Source organism: Micromys minutus (genome assembly GCF_963924665.1).
Source record: "Micromys minutus genome assembly, chromosome: 12".
Classification (NCBI taxonomy): Eukaryota; Metazoa; Chordata; class Mammalia; order Rodentia; family Muridae; genus Micromys; species Micromys minutus.
Window position 1 is genome coordinate 61,330,795 of NC_137981.1, and position 22,296 is coordinate 61,353,090.

At 38.0% G+C, this 22,296-nt stretch overlaps 1 protein-coding gene across 2 annotated transcripts in view; it reads left to right on the forward strand.

Moving 5' to 3' along the window:
- Positions 1 to 22,296, forward strand: part of ZDHHC20 (zDHHC palmitoyltransferase 20) — a gene marked incomplete at its 5' end in the record, with an annotated part of 48,031 nt that overhangs the window by 21,544 nt on the left and 4,191 nt on the right. For both annotated transcript variants that reach the window (XM_080926417.1, XM_080926418.1), the window contains 6 exons: positions 2,662 to 2,782; positions 6,825 to 6,894; positions 8,423 to 8,455; positions 9,260 to 9,380; positions 18,010 to 18,151; positions 21,588 to 21,714. In XM_080926417.1, the coding sequence (XP_080782543.1) occupies positions 2,662 to 2,782; positions 6,825 to 6,894; positions 8,423 to 8,455; positions 9,260 to 9,380; positions 18,010 to 18,151; positions 21,588 to 21,714 (614 nt within the window). The remainder of the gene's footprint in view (positions 1 to 2,661; positions 2,783 to 6,824; positions 6,895 to 8,422; positions 8,456 to 9,259; positions 9,381 to 18,009; positions 18,152 to 21,587; positions 21,715 to 22,296) is intronic.

A 22,296-nucleotide genomic window follows, 5' to 3' on the forward strand; every position in this document is an offset into this window, starting at 1 on the left:
TTGAAAAGAAAACACAAATAAGTAAAAATGGAGGATCACTTGTTAAAATCTGAAACATGATTTTAAAAAAAGTCTTAGTTTTAAAAAGCAAAATTATCAAGATAGACTTGATTTTTTTTTTTTTTTTTAATGTAGAAAATTCTAGTTATAAGAAGGCATGGGAAAGGGAAGTCCCTTGGGATGACAATAAAAAGATCAACTAAATTCATACTTGATAGGAAAATGTACCTGAAATGAACCTATTTGGTATCTTGGTGGCACCAGGAAAGGAGAGGAAAGAGGATCATACATTCAAGGCCAGCGTGGGCTACATAGCTGTTTCTAGGCTGGCCTGGGGTTCATAGCAAGATTCTGCCTCAAAAGAAATAAACTAGAGGGGAACTCGATGGTTTTGGGGTATTTGTTTTTTTTTTCTTTTCTTTTTCTTTTTGTCTTTTTGGGTTTGTTTTGAGTTTTGGCTTTGGGGTTTTTGTTTTTTGTTTTGAGTGAAAGAGGAAGAACATGAAGTCAGTAGGGAAGTGGGGAGGGAGGACATAGGAGTTGGGGGAGGGAAGAATATATGGTAATGTATTTTATGAAAACAGTTTTTAAGCTCCTCCCTGCCCCCAGAACAAATCTAGAGTCAGACACCTACACCTAAGAAGGAGTATCTCATTGAGAAAAGGAGATGTAGATAAGGTGATGAACCCAGGTGACTCTGAAGAGAATACACAGTTGGTTGCCTTTAAAAAAAAAAAAAAAGAAAGAAAAGAAAAAAACCAGTGGGGACTGGAGAGATGACTCAGCAGATGAGCGCGGGCTGGCTGCTCTTCCAGAAGACCTGAATTTAGTACTGAGAACCCGACCCATGACAGATGGTGTCTCAAAAGTCTATGATCTACCCCCAGAGGATCCAGTGTGTCTGGTTTCTGCTAATACTACACTAATAATGAAAAGTGTGAGCAGTAATAATAATAATAAAAAGTGTGAGCAGTAACTTCTATTTTATTGAGGCATTTGGAAAAACTAAGCATGGGATTCCTTGACAGGGATTTCACTATAACTCAAGCATAGCAACCTTTTGGCTTTCCTTGTAAAAATTAAATTCTCTAGAACCTAGCTCTGGTAAGAGAAGCTGCTTTTTGTATAGGATAGTAGCAGTTACTGCAGAAACTCATAACTGGTTGAAATGCTGAAAAGAGATAATTTGTTGAGTGCTCAGCCCTAAATAGGGGCATCTGTATCACTCCCTCTGTGTCTTAAGAACACTGGGAGAAGAACAGGTGAAAAGAATTTTAAGAGTGGAGGGAGCTGGACATGGTGCTGCATGCCAGTAGTCTGTGCACGAGGCAGACAGAGGCAGGAATTCAGGGCTAGCCTGGTCTGCAGATCCAGTTCTAGGATAGCCTTGGCTACACAGAGAAACAAAGAAACAGAGAAGGAAATGCTGCCTGGGGGGGAGGCTCAGCTGGGAAAGTGCTGTTGTCAAAACCTGAATTCAGATCCTTAGCATATAAGCTAAACACATTGCATTTGTACCCCCAGCACTGGTGCAGCAGAAAAAGACACCTGATTCATGGAAGCTTATTGGCTAGCCACCCTAGCAAACATGATGGGCTCTGAGTCCAATAAGAGACTCTGGCTCAAAGAATAAAGTGTACTAACTCCAGAAAGCTCTGAACACCCCAGAAACAACTCACAGGCCATATGAAGCCCAAGAAAAACAAAGGCCAGAAAATTAAAGCCTCAGTCCTTAGGAAAAAATAAATGTATAGCACCCTCTCAGAGTGTGGTACACCTGGACCTTAAATCATTAATAATCCAAGAGCTAAGAATATAGCCTTGTGGCAATATTTGGTATTCAAAGATCATTATGCTTAATCTATACTCGCCAAGAAATCTGTTTCCATGTTACGTTCTGTTCTACATGTACTTTATGCTTATGGTAACTAGTGGGATTTCAATGCATGCTATCAAACCTCTAAAAGAATTAAGTACTGACAAAAATATTTATATAGTGTTATGCCATAATGCCTTTAAAAATCTGTATATGTACCCCTCTTTTTTTAAAAATAAAGTTTTAAGATTAAAAAAAAGAATAAAGTGGAGAGTGATTGAGAAAAACACTTAACACTGATCTCTGTCCTTTAAACACCTGTGCATATACCCACCATGAGCACATACATATACCATACATATACATGTTTATATATACATAAACATGCAAGTAAAGAAGAAAGACACTTGAAACTTTCACATTTACTTATGTTTACTTAGAAATGTTTCATATTTGCTTATATGTACTTTATATACATAGTTGCTTTAATTTTACTTGTATAATTGTTAAAAATATTTGGCGTCACTATGCACACATTCTACCACTAAGCCATATTTCTCAGCTCTCAACATTTTTTAAAACTGAGTTATTAAGGATTTTAATTTCATCTGTAAAAGGCAAAGATGCAAAAATAATGGAATTTCTCTTATGCTGTCATTCATAGGAAATATAATAACACTGTTAATCTGCACAGTTTTTGTTAAAATTTACACAAAGTTAAGTTGGAATGAGTTTTGTTTTCATGAAGCACAATATTTGGGGATCCTTCCCCTATTTCAGGTAAAACTTTTTCTTAATACACTAGCCAAGAAGTACAAATTTAGTAGTTGTCTCTCTCCATCTAGTTCTACTTGTCAAACCCTGAGAAGGAACGTTATGAGAAGGAATTCAGCCAAGAAAGACAGCAAGACATTTTGAGAAGAGCATCAAGAGACTTGCCTATCTACACTACATCAGCTTCAAAAGGTAAGAGAAGCAGGCTGGACTCTTTTGGTGTCACTAGGCAACCATTCTACCAGCAAGCCATATTCCTCAGTGCTAAGAAGGGGCAGGCTTAGGACACTAGTGCACACAGGAGCTGTTGTGGGTTTCCCAGCAAGGAGTTACTTTTCTGTGTCTTAGTAAATGTGACCACTATGTGATTTATGAAGTACCTTGTACAGATATTAAAGAAATTAAAAACAGGTCAGAAAGCCAAAGAAACTCTTACTTACATAGGTCATGCTGAGATCAGAACATGCACTTTGACTGCAAACATGGTTCATACTATTGTTAGCAAGGTTTTCTTCATTCGTAGCCAGCAAGGATGAGAGGCCTCCGCTGCCTCCTGTCCTGTGCTGTTTCTTCATTTCAACATGAGAATAATTGTCTACATTCCTGGGTCGATAGAAATACAAAATATTAAGTGATATGAGGTCTAAAAGTGATATGAGATGTGCAGCTCCACATATGAGATGACATTGTAGCAAACTTCATTTCCAATAGGTCATTTAAATAGTCCTTTTTTATATAGAATTTTGAAATAACTGGTTTATAATAGTGATTGTAGTTCTATATATCAGATGTTTTAAACCCTGATTCATACTTTCAATGGGTTTATGAATTCCCAAGCTGTGCAAAATTTGGGCAGTGTATAATTACCAAAAGTCTGTTCATAGATTTCTTTTTAAAGATAGTTGTTGCAATATCCTTTTCAACCCAATCGCCAATTTGTTGTGTTTCCTCTTCAACCCAAATAAACCCATTCAATGAAAACACAACTCAGTAATTAGGAAAGCAAGCTGTGGTCTATTTGGGTAGATTTACCACTATACTCTCTACTTTCCTATTCAGGGCAAGTGAGAGGGTTTCTTAAGAGGGGTGGAGTATTAGGTGGAGTATTAGCTGTATACACAATCCATGTCAATGTTGCCTTGGTAGCCCTAATATGCCATGCTCAGCTACCTTAGTAAGTCTTTAGTAAGCCAATTAAAGGGATTCATAAAATGTCAATTGATTTTTCTCCCTGACATTTAATCAGTATGTCCACATTGGGAAGAAAGACAAGATCTGGTAATTTCCCTGAGATTATCTTTTAAGTTTAAATATGAGGCAAGAGGTATATATAACCAAACAGTCTTTCCTGGTCTTTGTATGGCTCAGCATATTTTTCTGCAGCTTCAGTCTCTGTCAAGGCCTTTGACTAGTAAATCCTGGGAGATAAGCCCCTCCTGGCTGTTTCTAGGACCTCAGCCTTCTTCCTGCATGAGATTCCTTAAGAAATGCCTGCTTCTTGATGTCCATTGTTTGAGTGGTTTGATAGCCTAAGAGGGGGTTTAAAGTATCTCTTCCACGTGTATATTCATTTCTGGCACATTTTATCAACAAAGAAGCTGCACTTTGCATTCCTGTTCCTATGACTTCAAAGGGACCTGACATTTTGCCCCAGCACATCCCAGGAACCCTCTATCAGGGTTCATTATTCACCTGGACATGTGCCTTTTTAATTCATTGTCTCTTTGTCCAGTCAGAGCCATGCTTGTGTTTCTAGCTTTGAAAGGATACTTGTACTTTAATGAGTTGTTAAAACTCATAGGAAACAGATTTCCATTTAAAACCTAGTGTCATGGAGGCAGGAGACAGGTTTGCCTTGTTCACCTTTATTTCTGGAAATGGGCAGTATTTGCCTCATGTAGAAACTCTGAAGAACACCCTATCCACACTCTGCTGTGTCAACACTGTCCTTCTCTAGCAGTTCTGTACAAGAAACTGGAGTTTCCTTTGATTGCAGCCATTTTATTAGCTTCAACTGCTCATTACTGAGCTTTGTTTTCTTTGTTTCTTTCTTTCTCCCTCTGTCCCTCCTTTAGACAGGGTTTCACTATGTAGCCCTAAAACTCATCGTAATCTTCCTGTCTCTGCCTTCCAAGTGCTGGATTAAATTCTTGCAATACCACAGCTGACTTCAACCCATTTTTTTTAAAACAAGGCCTGCCGCCTAGATGTATGTGTGCACAGCTGTCACAGATTGAGTGAAGGGAGGAGGTAGAGGAAAGGGAACATGAGGTGGTTGGCTGCTTTCTGATCCTGAGCTTACTGTGCTTGAAGCCTTATGTTTGTTTCCTGTGTGGACTCAGCTTTAGGGGCACCATCTTCAGCTTGCTGTCTTTTCCTTAATGGGATATGTGTTTTATATGGGAAATTCTTGTTTTGCACAACAGTATGCTCTACAGTTATACCATGAAGTATAAGGCCATTTTCAACTATAAAATTATTCTTAGGGATTGGAGCGATAGATGGCTTAGCAGTTAAGAGCACTGGCTGATCTTCCAGAGGACCCAAGTGCAATTCCCAGCTCTCAACTATTTGTAATTCTAGTCCCTTAGGGATCTGATGTCCTCTTATGGCCTTCAAGGCCACCAAGCACAAACTGGTTTTACAGAACATACATTCATGAAAAATACTCATACGTCCCCCCAAAACAAACAAATAAGCAAAACAAAACAAACCGTTAACAACAAACAAGAAACCCAGACATTCTTCCTGGTATTTTATTATTTAAAATAGTTGCAATGAACATCCTTATTTGTCATTTTTTAAAATACTTATTTTTTTCTTAGGTTTAGGTATGTGTCTGCATGTAGCTATGTATATACTTGGAGGCCGGAGGTCTGGATCTGGAAATAGATGGTTAAAAGCCACTTGACATGGGTGCTGGGAACTAAACTCTGTTCCTCTGTAAGAACGAGCAGTTTTCTATCACAAATTCTGTTACCCCTAAATAGAACCTTCATTTTTCAAAATAGCGTTTGTTTTGCTTTGTTTTGTTTCCTCTGAAGTCTCCTATATCCCAGACTAGCCTCAAACTACCAGTGTAATTAGTTGATAATGGACCTTGCCTTAGGCCTCCTAGGTGCTGAGATTACAGGCATGCACATCCTCACTTTCTAGCCCTTTGTTTTCTCAGATGTTGTAAAATTAAACTACTGTCCTTACTGTCTGATGTCTAATATGCTGTTTTCTTTGTTGACTCTGTTAGTTCTAGAATATAGAGTGTATAAGCTTCACAAAGCAGGGATTTTTGTTTAGAATACCTGGCACATAGTAGGTGATCAGTGTCTTTTGAACAGTCGAATGTGAACTAAGTAATACTGTAACATGTATTAGAATTTATTTAGAAAGACATTTTCATTGTTATTCCAAAAATGAGTTGTCATTGGTCTGGGGTAGGGATAGATGCAGACAGAGGTATTTAGAGGGTCTTTAAATCAAGCTGTTTCAAAACTTCAAAACCAGAATGCTTTAAGATGCTTCCAAGTACATCGATAAGCTATTATAGACTATGCTATATCAGCAAACACTGGGCTTGGAACTCTGGACTGGATCTCTGGCCTGTTTCTGTTACTAATCTTGGCAATTGGCCTTCTGCAAGTTACTTATTTGCATCTATTTTATTTAGTTTGAAAATCTCTGGAAGGATTTTCAAGTCCTTCTTTATGAAGAGTCCCCTTTCTCTTGACATTTTGAGAAACTCTCTGGTATACTCTGGAATTTTTAAATTAATCACTGTCAGTTTCCAAAGTATATTCCAAAAATCAAGGTTTATAAATTAATTAAGTTTGTACATTGTCTCAGTTTGGGTTTATGGCTATGAAGAGACACCATGACCACAGTTACTCTTATAACGGAAAACACTTAATTGGGGCTGGTTTTCATGATGGGGATGGTTCAGTACATCATCATCATGGCAGGAAGCATGGCAGCATGCAGGCAAACATGGTGCTGGAGAAGGAGCTGACAGTTCTACATCTTGATCCTCAGGCAGCAGGAATGAATAAGCCACTAGCCTGGTTTTGAGCTTCTGAGACCTCAAACCCCACCATCTAGTGACAGTCTTCCTCCAACAAAGCCACACCTACTCCAACAAGACCACACCTCCTAATAGCACCACTCTCTATGGACCTTTAGGGACCATTTTCATTCAGACCACCACACACACCTTCTTTTTTTTCCCTTCTTCTCTCTCTAGCTATCCGATATTGTGAAAAATGTCAGTTAATTAAACCTGACCGGGCCCATCACTGCTCAGCATGTGACAGGTGAGTGTTACTCAGTTGCTTTCCTTAAGCTCTAACCTGGAACTTATTGACGGACACACATTACATGCTTCTTCATATTTAGTAAAGCCATTTATCTTTTCCTATTTTTGCTGTGGATATAGAACTATCATAAATGATTATGTAAGTTAGAATATACTAGAAGAGTTTCTCTGATAGTTGAATAGAATTTTAATCTTAATTTGCTTTCTGCACTATGCTTAATGTAATGTTAATGAAGGATTGGTTACAGCCTCCTTGTAAAATATGGTTGATTACTTCTTGGATTAGAGACTATAGTGATATTGTTTTTATTTAATGTTGATATTGAAACAAAAAAAAATCAGTGAAGTAAATGCTACAGTTGTTTCAGCTGCCATCACTTCCATTTTAATCCTTGTTTTCATGTGAGAAGTTAATATAAAACCCTGATTAACCCAAGCCACTTAGACAAGCTGCGCAGCTTCCTGTGTGTTAGGTTTCTCATTCTCACTTTATTTGTGAGGTCAATAAGTATGGTAGTGATCACCACGAGGAAACTATGTTAAAGAATGGATGGCTCAGCCATTAAGGATACTTGCTGTTCTTCCAGAGTTCTCTGACTTCACTTCCTAGCAACCACATGGTGCTCACAATCATCTGTAATGGGTTCCAATGCCCTCTTCTGGCCTGCAGTTGTATATGCAGATAAAGTACTCACTTTAAATAGATAAATCTTAAAAAGAAAAAAAAAAGAAAGAAAGAAAGAAAAGAAAAAAAAAATGCAGGAATATGACCATCTGTTAGTGTCTGGTGCTCACGTCTAAGGATCAGTACTGTTGATCTGCGCATGCTCATAATGCTAGAGGCCATCTGTTTCTCTCCTTTGCTAATTTTTATTTTTAAATATTAATTTCTTTTTATTTATATGAATACACTCTCACCATCTTCAGACACACTAGAGGAGGGCACCAGATCTCATTACATATGGTTGTGAGCCACATTGTGGTTGCTGGGATTTGAACTCAGGACCTCTGAAAAAGCAGTCAGTGCTCTTAACCTCTGAGCCATCTTTCCAAACCTTAGCTGATGTTTAAATCAGGCCTTTCTAATGTATCAAGAGTCATCCTCACATCTGAATAATAAGATATTATTTGGTCTGGTCCAATGACTTCTGACTTCACAATGTAAAAAACCTTGTAACTGTTTACCCATGGAGGTGTTTACACAAGCTATTTGATATTTCTAGGTCGCTTCCTAAGATTTAGTTTTAAGGGGATTTTTTTTTTAAGATTTATTTATTTTATTTATATGAGTACACTGTAGCTGTCTTTAGACACACCAGAAGAGGGCATTGGACCCCATTACAGATGGTTGTGAGCCACCATGTGCTTGCTGGGATTTGAACTCAGCACCTCTGGAAGAGCTGCCGGTGCTGTTAACCTCTGAGTCATCTCTTCAGCCCTTAAGGGGATATTTTTAGGTTCAGTAAAATAATGAGAAACTAGAGTCAAAATTTTTCTGTATGAATTTTCTTATGCTTGCTTCCTAGATGTGTTCTTAAGATGGATCATCACTGTCCCTGGTATGTATGAATAGTAGTGGAAATTGCCTAAGCCAAGGAGATCAGGGTTGGGCTTCAGAAGCAGGAAATTGAGAACAGATTTTTTTTTTTCTCATGGTACTGTTTCTTAAATTCAAAGTCTCAACACATTCTAAGCATATGTTCTCTACAACTAAAACTATATATATATATATACATATATATATGCATATATGTATATATATACACACACATATATATATTCAGCTCTAATATTCCCATATTTGATTCAGTTCAATTACTTATATTGAGCTCAACTGAATTACTAATATATACATATATATGTATATATGTGTATGTATATATGTGTGTGTATATATACACACACACGTATATATAGATAGGGATATGTATATTTTTTCCTTCAAAAATGTCTTCTGATAAATATATAATCCAGAGGTTGATATGTTAAAAATTAACATTAGAGTTGCAAAATCTATATAATGTTAATTAAAAACACATCCATAGTTAAGGTACTATTTGTTTTCTACTTCTCACTTGACCTATTACCAAGTAATGACGATGCAAAGATTTCTGGTCCTTTTTTTCCTTCTTATGAGTAAAAGGCATGCATTAATTTACTGTCTTAACCATCTCTATAAAGTCAGTGACGTCAAGTGTATTCCCACTTTTGTACAGCTGCCAGAATTTTTACATCTTACATGGCTGAGCTATTTCATAAGACAAATCCACTTTTCTCCCACAAGCCCTGAGACCCCATTTTACTTTCTCTTTCTGTATTTATCATTTGTCCTATTTTTATAATGTTTTTTTGTATTCTTCCAGGGTGAATAACTGTGTGGGATTTACAAATTACAAATTCTTCATGCTGTTTTTGTTGTATTCACTGCTATATTGCCTTTTTGTGGCTGCAACAGTTTTAGAGTACTTTATAAAATTTTGGACGGTAAGTCTTTTTTCTGTTTTAAACATAGGTAAAAGATATGCATTTGAAAGAGTTACTTAGTACTTTTTTAATAAGTATATTGGATTAGATTTTATAATGGTACAGACAGGACTATACTTTCCTTCATATAAATTGCATGTGTACTTGCAAATACACGTATATTACACAGACTAGAATTGTCTCTGTGTGATGTAGCTTGCTAGAAGAGCTGTTTTAAAGAAGTCTGTACTTTCACTTGGCTTCATAAGACTCACTGCATTTTTGCTGACAAAGTGATGTCCTTGGGCCCACCCAGACTAATACTCACTTCCTGTTTTCATATCGTTTTTTCTCTCAGAATTTGTAAAGATTTATTTTTACTTTGTGCATATGGATGTTTTGCCATGTACATATGTGCACCATGTGTATGCCTGGTTTCTGCTGAGACTGGAACAGGGTTCTGATCCTCTAAAAGTAAAGTTACAGAAGATTGTGAGCTGACATGTATGTTCTGGGAGTTGAACTGGGTCCTCTGCAAGAGCAGCCAGTGCTCTTAACAGCTAAAATATCTCTCCAACCCCATCTTTTCAGATTTTTAAAAAATGGCAAATAGTTGAAAATAATCAAATGTTTTAACCATAAGGGACTAAAGTTTGATTTTTATTATTAAAGTTTGATTTATTATTAAAGTGACCTCCAGGTATTCTGTGTACAAGGAATAAGGCATACATGAGTGCAAATAGTATGTGATGGTGTCTGTTGGAAAACAACCTGCCAGTGTGTCCTGGCCTCTCTAGAAATGTTAGAGATTTGCTGACAGTGTTTACTGCTCAGAGGGACTGCCAGGAGAAGAGACATGCTTATTCCCCTTTTCTTGGGGACGTCAGATACCATTGCAAATGACTCTGATATCCTTTTAATTTGTAAATTTATATTCTTGAGGGAAAAATAACTACAAAAGCATAAAGAGAACTCTTAGAAGTAGTGTTCTAACAGTAGATAGCTGTTCTTTACTAATAACATTGTCTCAGTATTGATTTTTGTATGTTTATATTTTATGGATACAATTTAGAAGTAACTTTAAAATATATAAACTATTCTTTCTTTAAATTTCTGGACATTTACTGTATCAATATTTTCCCCCCTGTGTCATCAGTCCCATTAAATGAAGGCTCAGTCCTGACTGTCACACTGCTGAACCCAGTATTCAACCTTCAATTGATAATTACTGAGCTGGCAGGCTTGATCAAGCTGCCATAAAAATGCACTTTTCAAACCCGCTTTCTGTTCTTTCTATTTTTTTTCTCTGTTCTTATCTCATATAATGGGTACAAAATCCATACCAGTTCATTGGTTGATAGGCTACAATAGTAATGTCATCATTTCTGAGTTCTTCCTAGAACTAGGTCTAGAGCAGGCAGATCTATATAGTTATATATTTTTATAATTTAAACTCCATGAAAGCAAGAAATTTTGTCTTTTTCATCAGTAGAACATCTAGGGTGTTACCTGGCACATAACACAGAGGTGTTTAGTAAATGTTTGCTGAATGGTAAAATGTCCAAAGGAACATAGCTTAGATTGCTCTTTCAGTTGTGAAATTTATAGTTATACTTAACTGCACAAAAGTGATAGATATTAAATTAATGTAAACATGTTGTAAATGAAAAGCATCCAACAAATGTCTGTCAGTCTGTGAGGTGGTCTTAAATTAACCACTCTAGTTTAGAACTCACTGTTTAGTGTAAGCTCCTGGCAGTCCTCCTGCCTCAGCCTTTTGAGATGTCTTTGGTTTTATTTTTCTCTTTGTTAGTCTCAAACCATTTCTGTCCTAAGCATGTCTGTGTCCTGATGCCAAGTTTTTATTCTTCTTTTTTAAAGTGCAGCACCTGTTGATTTATGAACAGAGTACCTAACTTTGTTCACATGTGTAAGACCGTGTTTATTAGTCATGGCTAGATCTTTTTTTTTTTTTAAGATTTATTCACTTATTTTATATGAGTACACTGTAGCTGTCCTCAGACACACCAGAAGAGGGCATCAGATCCCACTACAGATGGTTGTGAACCACCATGTGGTTGCTGGGAATTGAACTTAGGACCTCTGGAAGAGCAGCCAATGCTCTTAACCTCTGAGCCATCTCTCCAGCCCCTTTTTGATAGTTTTTTTGCTTCTGTAGAAATGAGACTAATCTTTATTTATGATCTTGGTATTGATGAGAATTTCTTCAGTAAAATATAGAAATCTCCAGCACTAAAATTGGAGCCACTGTTGGCGGAGACAGGTTTACTGGGCCCAAAGTGTAGAGCCCAGCTTTTGCCACACAGCACAGCAAAGTCTCCAGGGTGAAAGGCAGCCCCAGTGTTCATGCCCCTAACATTCTCATCTTCATGGCACAGACTTTCTTGAAGATACTCATTATCCTCTGATTCTTGCTACAAAATTTCCATTCACATCTTAGCTTGTATCTTCCAAACACGTTTTGTATTTCTCAGTTTTCTATTTTTAAGCTCTTTCCGTTGTGTTTCTGGCTGCTCTGTTTGGTATGAGACTATACAAGTGGTCATCCATTTCCTTCTCACACCTTTATTGTTTACATTTCCAGTTAAACAGTGATTTGGCAGAGGAGATAACTGTGGCATATAAATATGTCCACATATACTCTTTGTAACACCTGGAAAAAACTTTAAGATGTGTTTGTGTTTTGTTATTATCTAGCTCTGGTGAGGCCCACAGAGCTAGAGCCTATTGCTGTTTAGAAGATAATTACTCAGAGGCCCCAAAGAGAACAGACACAGCCTAATAGAATTAAGGGGTGGTTATTCAGGGGGCTCAGTGAACACAGGAGCTTTTGGAGTCTAAAAAGCTTTAGGATTAGCCAGTTTGAGTAATCTCAGTGGATTCTTAGATGACTAACCTAGAAGAATACTGCTTCCTGGTGGAGGTGGTAACAGGGATGGCAGGCTCACATCCATCCATTTATAGTCATGAACATAGTCCACATACAGATGTACACACATTCGTTAAAATCAAATTCTTAAAAATGATGGTTTTTAAGCTTTCAGCAAACTTCATGTGGCATACTGTGCACACACCTTAAACCTAGCACTCAGGAAGCATAGCAAGTGATCTCTGTGAGTTTGAAGCCAACCTGGTCTACAGAGTGGGTTCCAGAACAGCTGGAGCTATTGTGTGAGACCTTGTCTCAAAACCAAAATTAAAAAAGAAAATTTCTGCACAGTGATAGATTGTGAGCAAAAGGGCCTTGGTACCTCAGCAGCATCAGGAAGATGCAGCCTAGCACTGTTCCAAGAAGGTGCTTCCTCATGGACTTCCATAGAAATGAGTTTTAGGACCAGAGTTACTTGAGTTTATTGAGTAGAGAGAATATAATAGTACATGCTTTAGAATAGCAGTTCTCAGCCTGTGGGTCATGACCCCTTTGAAGCCAGATGATTTTTACAGGGGTTGAATATCAGATATCCTAAATATGAGATATTTACATTACAATTCATAAGTAGCAAAACTATAGTTACAAAGTAGCAACAAATATACTTTTATGGTTGGGGATCACCACAATAAATATGAGGAACTGTATCAAAGGGTCACAACATGAGGAAGGTTTGAGAAGCACTGCTTTAGAGTTAAGAGAGAAAGATGGGCAGGAAAATCACATCATGCTCTCACGGTCTGGATGTGGGCTTATCCAGGCTTACATGTGATACCCTTTGGATGGTTGCCTATGAGTTTGTGGCTAAGTTATGTTATTTGAAAGATGTAGTCTAGAAGAGTTTAAGATGAAGCAGAGTTGAAAAATTTGCTAGAGTTCAATTAGTAAAACAAAATGAACTAGCGTAGTTATTTCTCTTAAAGAATATGCTTTTGTGAGTTTGAGGCTAATGTGGTTTCCATTGCAAGTTCTACATGGTAGGACCCTGCCTCTAAAACCAAAATGAAATATTAAAACTGGTTTCTGTGGTGTATTTTTTTAGAATTAGGGCTGACCCAAGAGTGCTAATACAGATAAATTCAAAGTTACAAACATTGTGTCCAAAGTATGCAAAGTTTCAAACATCTTTGTTTGAGACATTAGAAAGACAGGTGTCTGTTGGCAGTGCTTTAGCAGTTGTGTTAAGTTTCTGGAAACTCAGTCAGTACAAGGTGCCAACTGGACCTCAGGGTTAAGCAGCCAATCCACCTTTACATAACTAGGTGCTTGAAATGGAATAGATTGCATATTAAAGTAAGTAGACAAGATGGGCTCACAGGGAAGGGAACATTTGACCCAAGGCATATGGGAATTGGTAGATGTCTTTAATCTTTTGTCACTGGACTATTTGGCTACACTAAGGGAACCTTCTCTCCGTGTATTCTTGTCTATTCTGGAACTCACTGTAGACCAGGCTGACCTCAGACTCAGAAATCTGCCTGCTTCTGCTTTCAAGTGCTGGGATTAAAGGCATGGACCACCACCACCAGGGATCTTTTTATAGCTAGAGTAGATAGACTCAGGAAGGATACTAAGGGGAAACCCTTCCCTGGCCTCTCACACACTGCCAAACCTCAGCTGATCTTTATGACCCCTCCATACCTACTAAACCAGTATCACCTGGGTTACTCTTACACATTACCAAGTCCAGCTGATGCACAAGGTATATCCTTGGCTATCTCTGAACACAGCTTCTTTGTGTTCTCAGAAAACACTTCCCAGAAGATTTCACCTCAGTGATGTTGGTCTTTTCTCACAGCTAATTTCTTAGCTCCAGCTGACCAGCATCAGTTGTCTCAGTAGTCCCTTCTATTCTGGACTCTAAAGCCAGAGCCACATGCCAAAACTGCAGTGTTCTGCTGCTTGCTGGTGCTGGAACCTGCCCCCTACCCCCATTCTATTACCAGCTTTGTTTTCTGACTTCCTCTCTGCCTAAATTTGACTTCCCTGGAACTTGCTCTTTAGATTGACCTTGAACTCAGAGATCTTCTAAACACTGGGATTAAAGGTGTGGTCCACCAAGTCTGGATTTAAGATTTTATTCAGCTAGAATTTATTCTGTTCTAGGCTGGCCTTAAACTCAGAAATCTGCTTGTCTTTGCCTCTAGTATTAAAGTCCCACGGTCACTACTGCCTTAATTCAATTTAATATCCTTGAACACAGGATTCAGCTCTGTTTCATTCCTGGTGCCCCTTTAACCATATATTTTATGTTTTTTCTTTCTCAGCTTGCTGTTATTGTTTAAAATGTTCTTCATGAGACTTAACCAGAGAACAAATTCTATTATGGGCATTTCTGAGACTTTCTTTGTCAATGCAATTAATCTGATTCTCTTCACCTTAGCACCAGACAGACTCTTCAGAGAAGGGCAAAAAGTAGCCACATTATTCGCCAAAATACCAAAACAGTCTCTAGGCCACATATTGAAAATCTCCACTGAAACTTTTTGGGCCAGGTCCATAAAAGCAAATCACTCTCAGTAAGAAAGTCTTCCATCTTCCTACTAGGATAGCTATTAAGCCCCATTTAAAGCATTCCATGGCTTTCCAAATCCAAAGTCCCAAAATCGACATTTTCCCAACCAAAACATGGTCAGGTCTATCACAGCAATACCCCAGGCCCTGGTACCAGCTTCTGTCTTGGTTAGGGTTTTACAGCTGTGAACAGACACCATGACCAAGGAAAGTCTTATAAAAGAAAACATTTAATTGGGGCTGGCTTACAGGTTCAGAGGTTCAATCCTTTATCATCAAGTTAAGAGTATGGCACTATCCAGGCAGGCTTGATTCAGGCAGAGCTGAGAGTTTTATATCTTCATCTGAAGGCTGCTAGTGGAAGACTTGACTCCCAGGCAGCTAAGGTCTTAAAGCCCACACCCACAGTGGTACACCTACTTCAACAAGGCCACACCTCCTAATAGGGCCACTCCCTAGGCCAAGCATATACCCAGGATCCTGGTAGGGCTAAGTGATAGAGGGACTTTAGAGATCTGGTGTTAGAAGGACTGTATGTTTCGTATCTGTCTCCAGTAAAGTGGGAGAAGAGTAACAAGCTGTGACTTGTAAATGCTTCTGATTGCTGAGCTGAGTCAGCAAAGCTGCCACATCAGAGGCTGCCATTGTTTCCCCAGCTGAGACAGGCAGTAGCAGTGCAGTTGCTAAATCATCAGATCTCAGTGCAGTTGCTAAATCGTCAGATCTCATTTTTAGAACCACTAAGAAACCAGAGGTTAAAGAGTTACATACAAATGTCCATGCTAAATGTTTATTTAGTTCTTTTAGATGAAGGTTTCTTGTATAATTGGATGGGAAAGTGCATGCTTAGAGGGGCTCTGAGATGTGCTTGAAGAGAGAAATTTTGATAGTTTTTTTCTTATTTTTTTGGGGAAATGTGGATCCTAAATTGGCAGCTTTTTAATATTCCTTCCAAATGCACACAACTGACAAAGCTTAGTTTCCAAAATAATGTTTTAATAATTTTCTTAATGCATTGTCTTTGTTTGCACAAGCTTTGCCGCAGGAAATCTACAGAGAATTGCCCAAAGGTAAAACACATTATTGCCATGACATTCTCATAGTTTTTTACAGAGTGAATGCATGTAATTAAAATTTGCTCTACAATTGGCAAGATATACTGATTACTGTGTTTTAAATGTATATCGATTTCTCTGGGGAAAAAGAGATAAGTGTCAGAATAATACAAAGTTGTGGAGGAGATGTTCAGTGGTAAAGCTTTTGAGTCCTCAGGTTCAATCTCCAACATACTCATACACACACACACACACACACACACACACACACACACACACACACTAACAGATTTTCAGTTAAGTCTGTCAAAAAGCTGGGCTGGAGAGATGACTCAGTGGTTAAAAGAACTGACTGCTCTTTCAGAGGTCCTAAGTTCAAATTCCAGCAACCACATGGTGGCTCACAACCATCTGTAATGAGATCTGATGTTCTTTTTTGGTGTGTCTGAAGACAGCTACAGTGTACTCATAATAAATAAATTTTTAAAAAATCTGTCAAAGCTGTGTATGTGTAGTATGTCATATGTGTGATATATGCATATGAGTTTGCAGATGCTCACACATGTGGGAGGCCATACTGGATGTCTACCTTTGCCATTTGCACTTTAGTGCCTTGAGACAGGGCCTCTCACTGAACCAGAAGCTCACTGGCTAACAAGCTTTTCTGGTCTGCCTCTCTCTGCCCCTTACAGGGGTGTGTGTAGCCATTCCCCCACTCGAGTGAGTGCTAAAATTTCAACTTGTGTCTTTGGACTTCCAGAAAAAAGTATCTTTACCCTCTTAACTCTCTAACCCCTGTCAAACACTTTTTGTTTTAAATTAAAATTTTTTAATTTTAATTTAATCAGAAATGTTAAAATATGAGTGTGTGTGTGTGTGTGTGTGTGTGTGTGTGTGTGTTTGTGTTCCAGATGCCAGAAAAGAGCATTAGATCTTTTCAGCTGGAGTTGTAAGTAATTGTGAGCCATTGAAGTAGTTGCTGGGAACTTCTGGAAGAGCAGCTAGAGCTCTTAAAAGGAGTCATCTCTCCAGTCTGTTGTTTCCCTCAAACTGCCCCTTCTTTGAGATTCTCTCATATGTACGTACCAAGATGACCGTGAATTTACTGTGCAGTCAAAGATGACCTTGAACTTCTGGTCCTCCTGCCTCTTGTTCTTGAATACTGAAATTATAGGAATGCACTGCCATGCCCAGTTTCTTGTCAAGCTAGGGACTGAACCTAGGACTTCATGCATACTAGCCAAGCATTTTTCTGACTGAATTACACCCCCATCCCCTTTATGGTTTTATTTTAAGAGCAAATATTTAACAGCTTCTTCTTAGTCATATTTCAGTAAGAAGGAATGACTGTTCATTCTTCAATACCTTATAGCAACCTTACAAATGATAGTTACCTACAAAGACTCCCAAGAAAGAGAAACAAGGATAAGAAGGTAGGCTTCAGCACATCTAAGAACATGAGCAGCAGTAAAACTGAATATATCACATTCCATTTGTTTTTAGAGAGTATATAAATGTAATTAAACGACTGCTCTTATGAAAATGGAAGTACCCATGTTCCTCTGGATGTTGAGGAAAATCTGAATATGTATGTAGGGTGTCAAAGAAAATTGCAAGGGAGAAGAGTCCATCTTCTCATTTTATGGCTGAATTGCTGAGATTATTAGATGTTTAATGACTTTTTTTTTATTTTACTTTATTTATTTATTTATTATGTGTATGGGTGGGTATTTGCCTGCCTTTATATCTGTGTACCACATAGTACATGCCTGGTGCCCCCAGAGGTCAGAAGAGGGTGTTGGATCTCCTAGGACTGGAGTTCCAGACAGTGGTAAAATGCTGTGTGGTGTTGGGAAGAACAGTCAGTGCTCTTAACCCTGAGCTGTCTCTCCAGCCCCCGTGGATAGTTTTTAAGTTGCTGGAGTGTTTATGGACTCAGCCTGCTATGATGGTACCATCATTTGCTTCAATAGTCTTATATTACATGGCCTTTTTTTTTTACTACTCTTCATGTAAGACTTTTTTTTTTTTTTTTTTTTTTTTGGCAGATTCAGTATGAAGAACCAGATTATAAGTCGCATTTTAGAGATTCAGTATCCTTACAATTAACCCTTTTTTCTTCTTTCCTCAGAATGAACGAACAGTTTTAGAATTCCACAGTGCAAAGTTCCACGTACTGTTCCTTTTCTTTGTGTCTGCAATGTTCTTCGTCAGTGTGCTCTCACTATTTAGCTACCATTGCTGGCTGGTTGGAAAAAATAGAACAACAATAGGTAAATAGACTGAAGTATTTTTTAAAAAATGATCACAAATGAACATGGAATATATAGAAAGATTGTAGTAGGTGATAAAGAACTGGAGGGTAAGTATGTGTTTAAACTTGACCATTTTGAGCACAATGGATGTGTAAGACTGGTGTTAAAGAGGATTGCAGAAGTGACTGTATATATATATGACTTTAGTAATATACAGTAAAATTTATTGTTTATACATTATAAATAAAAGCTATCATTCTGAATGTTAGACACATTTTCATGCTTTAAGGTAGTTCTTTCTCAGGGCCAAACCATTTTAAATCTTTCAGTTTATCTTCTTGCTAGAGCAGCATAGTCTTGTGTATTCTTGACCCCCATAAACACACAACCTGACTGACATATGTTCTAAAGGTTAATACTTAGAACAGGTTGACTTACTAGAGTTTCTATTGCTTTGAAGAGATACCATGACCACAGAGGAAAACATGAAATTGGGGTTGGCTTATAAGTTCAGAGGTTTAGTTCATTGTTATGGCAGGAAGCATGTGGCACACAGGCAGACATAGCTGAGAATTCTAAGCCTGGATTGGAAGAGAGTAACAATGGGCCTACCCTGAGCTTATGTTCAGCGCTGTGTGTGTGTGTGTGTGTGTGTGTGTGTGTGTGTGTGTGTGTGTATGTGTATGTGTGTGTATGCTCATGTCCATGCTCACCAAATAGATTAAGGCAAAAAAAAAAAAAAAAAAAAAAAAAGAGAATACATAGAGGAGTAATTGAGTGAGCTGTTGAAAGGTAGCAAGGCTGTGTATTGTGGCACTTGCCCTTCTCCCCACACTCGGGAGGCTAAGGCAGTTACATGGTGAAGTCATCTTAGGTGTACAAGACACTCAGAGAGGGAAAGACAGGCCCTGCACACACTGGAGTTGCTGTCATGCCAGCCTCATGACTTTGTTATCATTAAACTTAAGAGTAGCAACTTGAAGTCCACCTCCCCATCCAGAACCCATGGATTCGCTAGACTAAAGTGTGTGAATCCTATCTGTGATAATTATCTGCTCCTTAGACCTAGCTAGTATCCTAGACCTAGCTAGTATCCAGGTGCCGTGGTAGGAGCATCTGGTGCAACAAAGCTGCTGACCCACCAACAGCCACAAAGGAGAGAAGACAAGGGAGAGAAGACTGACCCTTAAGGTCTCATTCAAGTCCCATTAAGTTCTTTGAGGACATTACCCTTCTCTCCATGACTTACTTCCTCTAACAAGGCTTCACCTCTTAAAGTTTTCACCATCAGTTAGCAGCTAACCCTCAAGTACATGTCTTGGGAAACAGTTGTGCTCCAGACCACAGCATGTGTGTCTAGGCATACTGCATTGTCCTGAAATAATGTTTTCCACAGTTCTTTTTTACTAGTGAAAAACAAGTTTATGTTGTGAGTTAGCCTGTGTGCATAAATTTCAAAATTATAGAAATAAGCACTGTTTCAAAGAGTATCGTTAATTCCTATGCAATGTAATATAATCTGATATTTTTGTATAGTCTAGTTCAGCCACAGTGAGATCAAGGCCAGCCTAAGACTGTCAGAAACAAACCAAAGGGTAAGATCTCACCAAGGGTAGAAACAGTGGTGGTAAGGTCAGTCAGCCTCCTCAGCTGTTTTCCTTACTAATCCAGGTTTTCTTTTATGAGGGGAGGCCAGGGTTGGTTTTTTGAGACTGGGTTTCTCTTTGTAGCCCTGGTTGTCCTGGAGCTCGCTTTAGACCAGTCTGGCTTGAAAATTCTGCCTTCCAGCTGCTAGAACTACCTGCCCCTTATTTTCTCCATTTTATTCTTACTATTTTGAGTCCTTCAGAGAAAAATGTTGAGAAGCCACAAGCAATCTCCCATCTTCTCACTTTTTCTGCCGTCTATACATGTCTCCTTTCCTACCCGTGTCAACGCCTTACTGCAAGATTTATTTTAGAACTGTCTGAGGCTGTCTTTTTTTTTTTTTCTCTAGGTTGCATCTGCTTTTATTTGCTTTTCTGTACTGTCAGTCTGGCTCCATCCTGTCAGCCTGTAAGATGTTGAAGGGTTTTGTCTTTTAAAACAAAGTACGTTTCTTGTGATATCTGTATTTGCCTAGACCTCACTCTGGATCTCTTTACACAAAGCTCAAAGCAGTGGTCTATAATCTTCCTCTTTTGTCCAAGCATTCCAAGCTTCATTCCTCCCATGCTCACCTACCCGAACCTTACCCTAAAACACGAGGGTACAAGATTAGATACCTTTACTTCTGTACTCACAAGGGCACAGGACTCTCAGCACTTAGTAAGTGTAGGTTTTGCTAGACTAGGTTTATAGAAATTCTACCTATTTTTTCCTTTGAATCCTAGTACCTATTTTGTTAGGAATATAAAGTGAACAAGTTCCCATTCTTCCACTGCCTCACCTTCAACTCCATCAAACTCCTGAACCATACAGACAGATACATGTTGTCCTTTGAGAGGCTCCACTCAGCAGCTGCTTCAGACAGATACAAATACCCACTATACATGGGAAAGTACCAACTGGGCTCCTTGTGAGAGAGGAAGCACCCAGATCATGGAGACTTGAAATGCAAGGGCTAGGGAGATGCCCAGGCCCCACCCACCCACTCAGAGTAGACAGGGGAAGAAGGATTGTGGGAGGGGATGACTGTGAGCTGGATGTAAAGTGAATAAGTAAAAAAAAAAAAAAAAAACGTTTTTTTTAAGTGAACAAGTTCCAGTACCTTAAAAATAAATTGAAATCCAATAAATTAAGTGAAGTAGAAAATATTTATTAAAGACTAGGTATCTAGCTCAGTGGGAGAGTACTTGACTAGCATGTGCAAGGGCTCAATTCCTAGCACTACAAAATAGAATAAATCAAAAGTATAATGTTCAAGTACTTGTTTTATTTAAACAGTATATGTCTGGGCTTGGCAGTCCACACCTTTAGTCTCAGCACTTGAGAAGCAGAAGCAGGTGTATTTTTGTAGGTTCGAGGCCAGCTTGTCTACATAATGGGTTCCAAAATAGCCAGAGATACACAGAGAGACCTGGTTATTTATTTATTTGTTTATTTATCTAATATCAAATGAATGTAATATTAAGTAATTACATGGGCCTTTTATTTTGGAGGGTTGAAATTAAAATATACTTTGATCAAATAAGTCAGATCTATCTTTTTCAAAATAGATTTTATTTTAATTGACTTACTTGTGTATATGCCGATATGTTTAGAATGTAACAGTCAAATCATAATTAGAACATTTATCATTGCAGATGCTTATTATTCCTTATTATCTCTTGTTACCATTACGTATGTAGCTGTCTATATCAAAGACATTGGCAAAATAATTACTATTTTTCATTTCCTTCATAATTTTTAAATAGACAAGATTTATTCATGTATGTATACACATTTGTGGGGTTTTTTTTGTTTTTGTAAACAGAATCATTTCGTGCACCTATGTTTTCTTATGGAATAGATGGAAATGGTTTCTCTCTTGGATGCAGTAAAAATTGGAGACAAGTCTTTGGTGATGAAAAGAAATATTGGCTAGTTCCAATATTTTCAAGGTAAGTTACAAAATGTAGAAGTCAATGGTAACCTCTACCTCTGGCTAAATATCTTAAATGTACATAAAATCTTATATTTGCTTTTTTAAAATTTTATTTGTGCTTTATTGTCTGTTGAATGAAATGCACACTATCTGATTATTAGGATATTTTCTCTGATCAGTGAATTTATAATTGGAGTGGGTTCCCCTTTTTGTTGTAAAATATCTTCTGAGTTTGTATGTGTGTTTATATGTGCCATGTGTGTACCTGCTGTCTACAAGGATCAAAAAATGGTATCAGACCCCCTGGAACTGGAGTTAGTGATAGTGTGAGCTGCCATGTGGGTTAGGAATTGAACCAGGTGCTGTAGAGGAGCAGCCCACATTGTGATCTTAATCAGCATTGAGGACATTGTTTCTAAGTATAGGTGAGAGAAAAGTCTGTCTTTAGGCAGTAACTTTTGAACTTAGAAATCTTGGGACTTGATATCAGACTTTATACGTTTTATTAACTTATTTCTACCATGTCTCTGAAAAGCACATCCTAAACTGGACCTTTCTTGTTAATTGAGTACTAAGATATTTACTATTTCTCACTGTA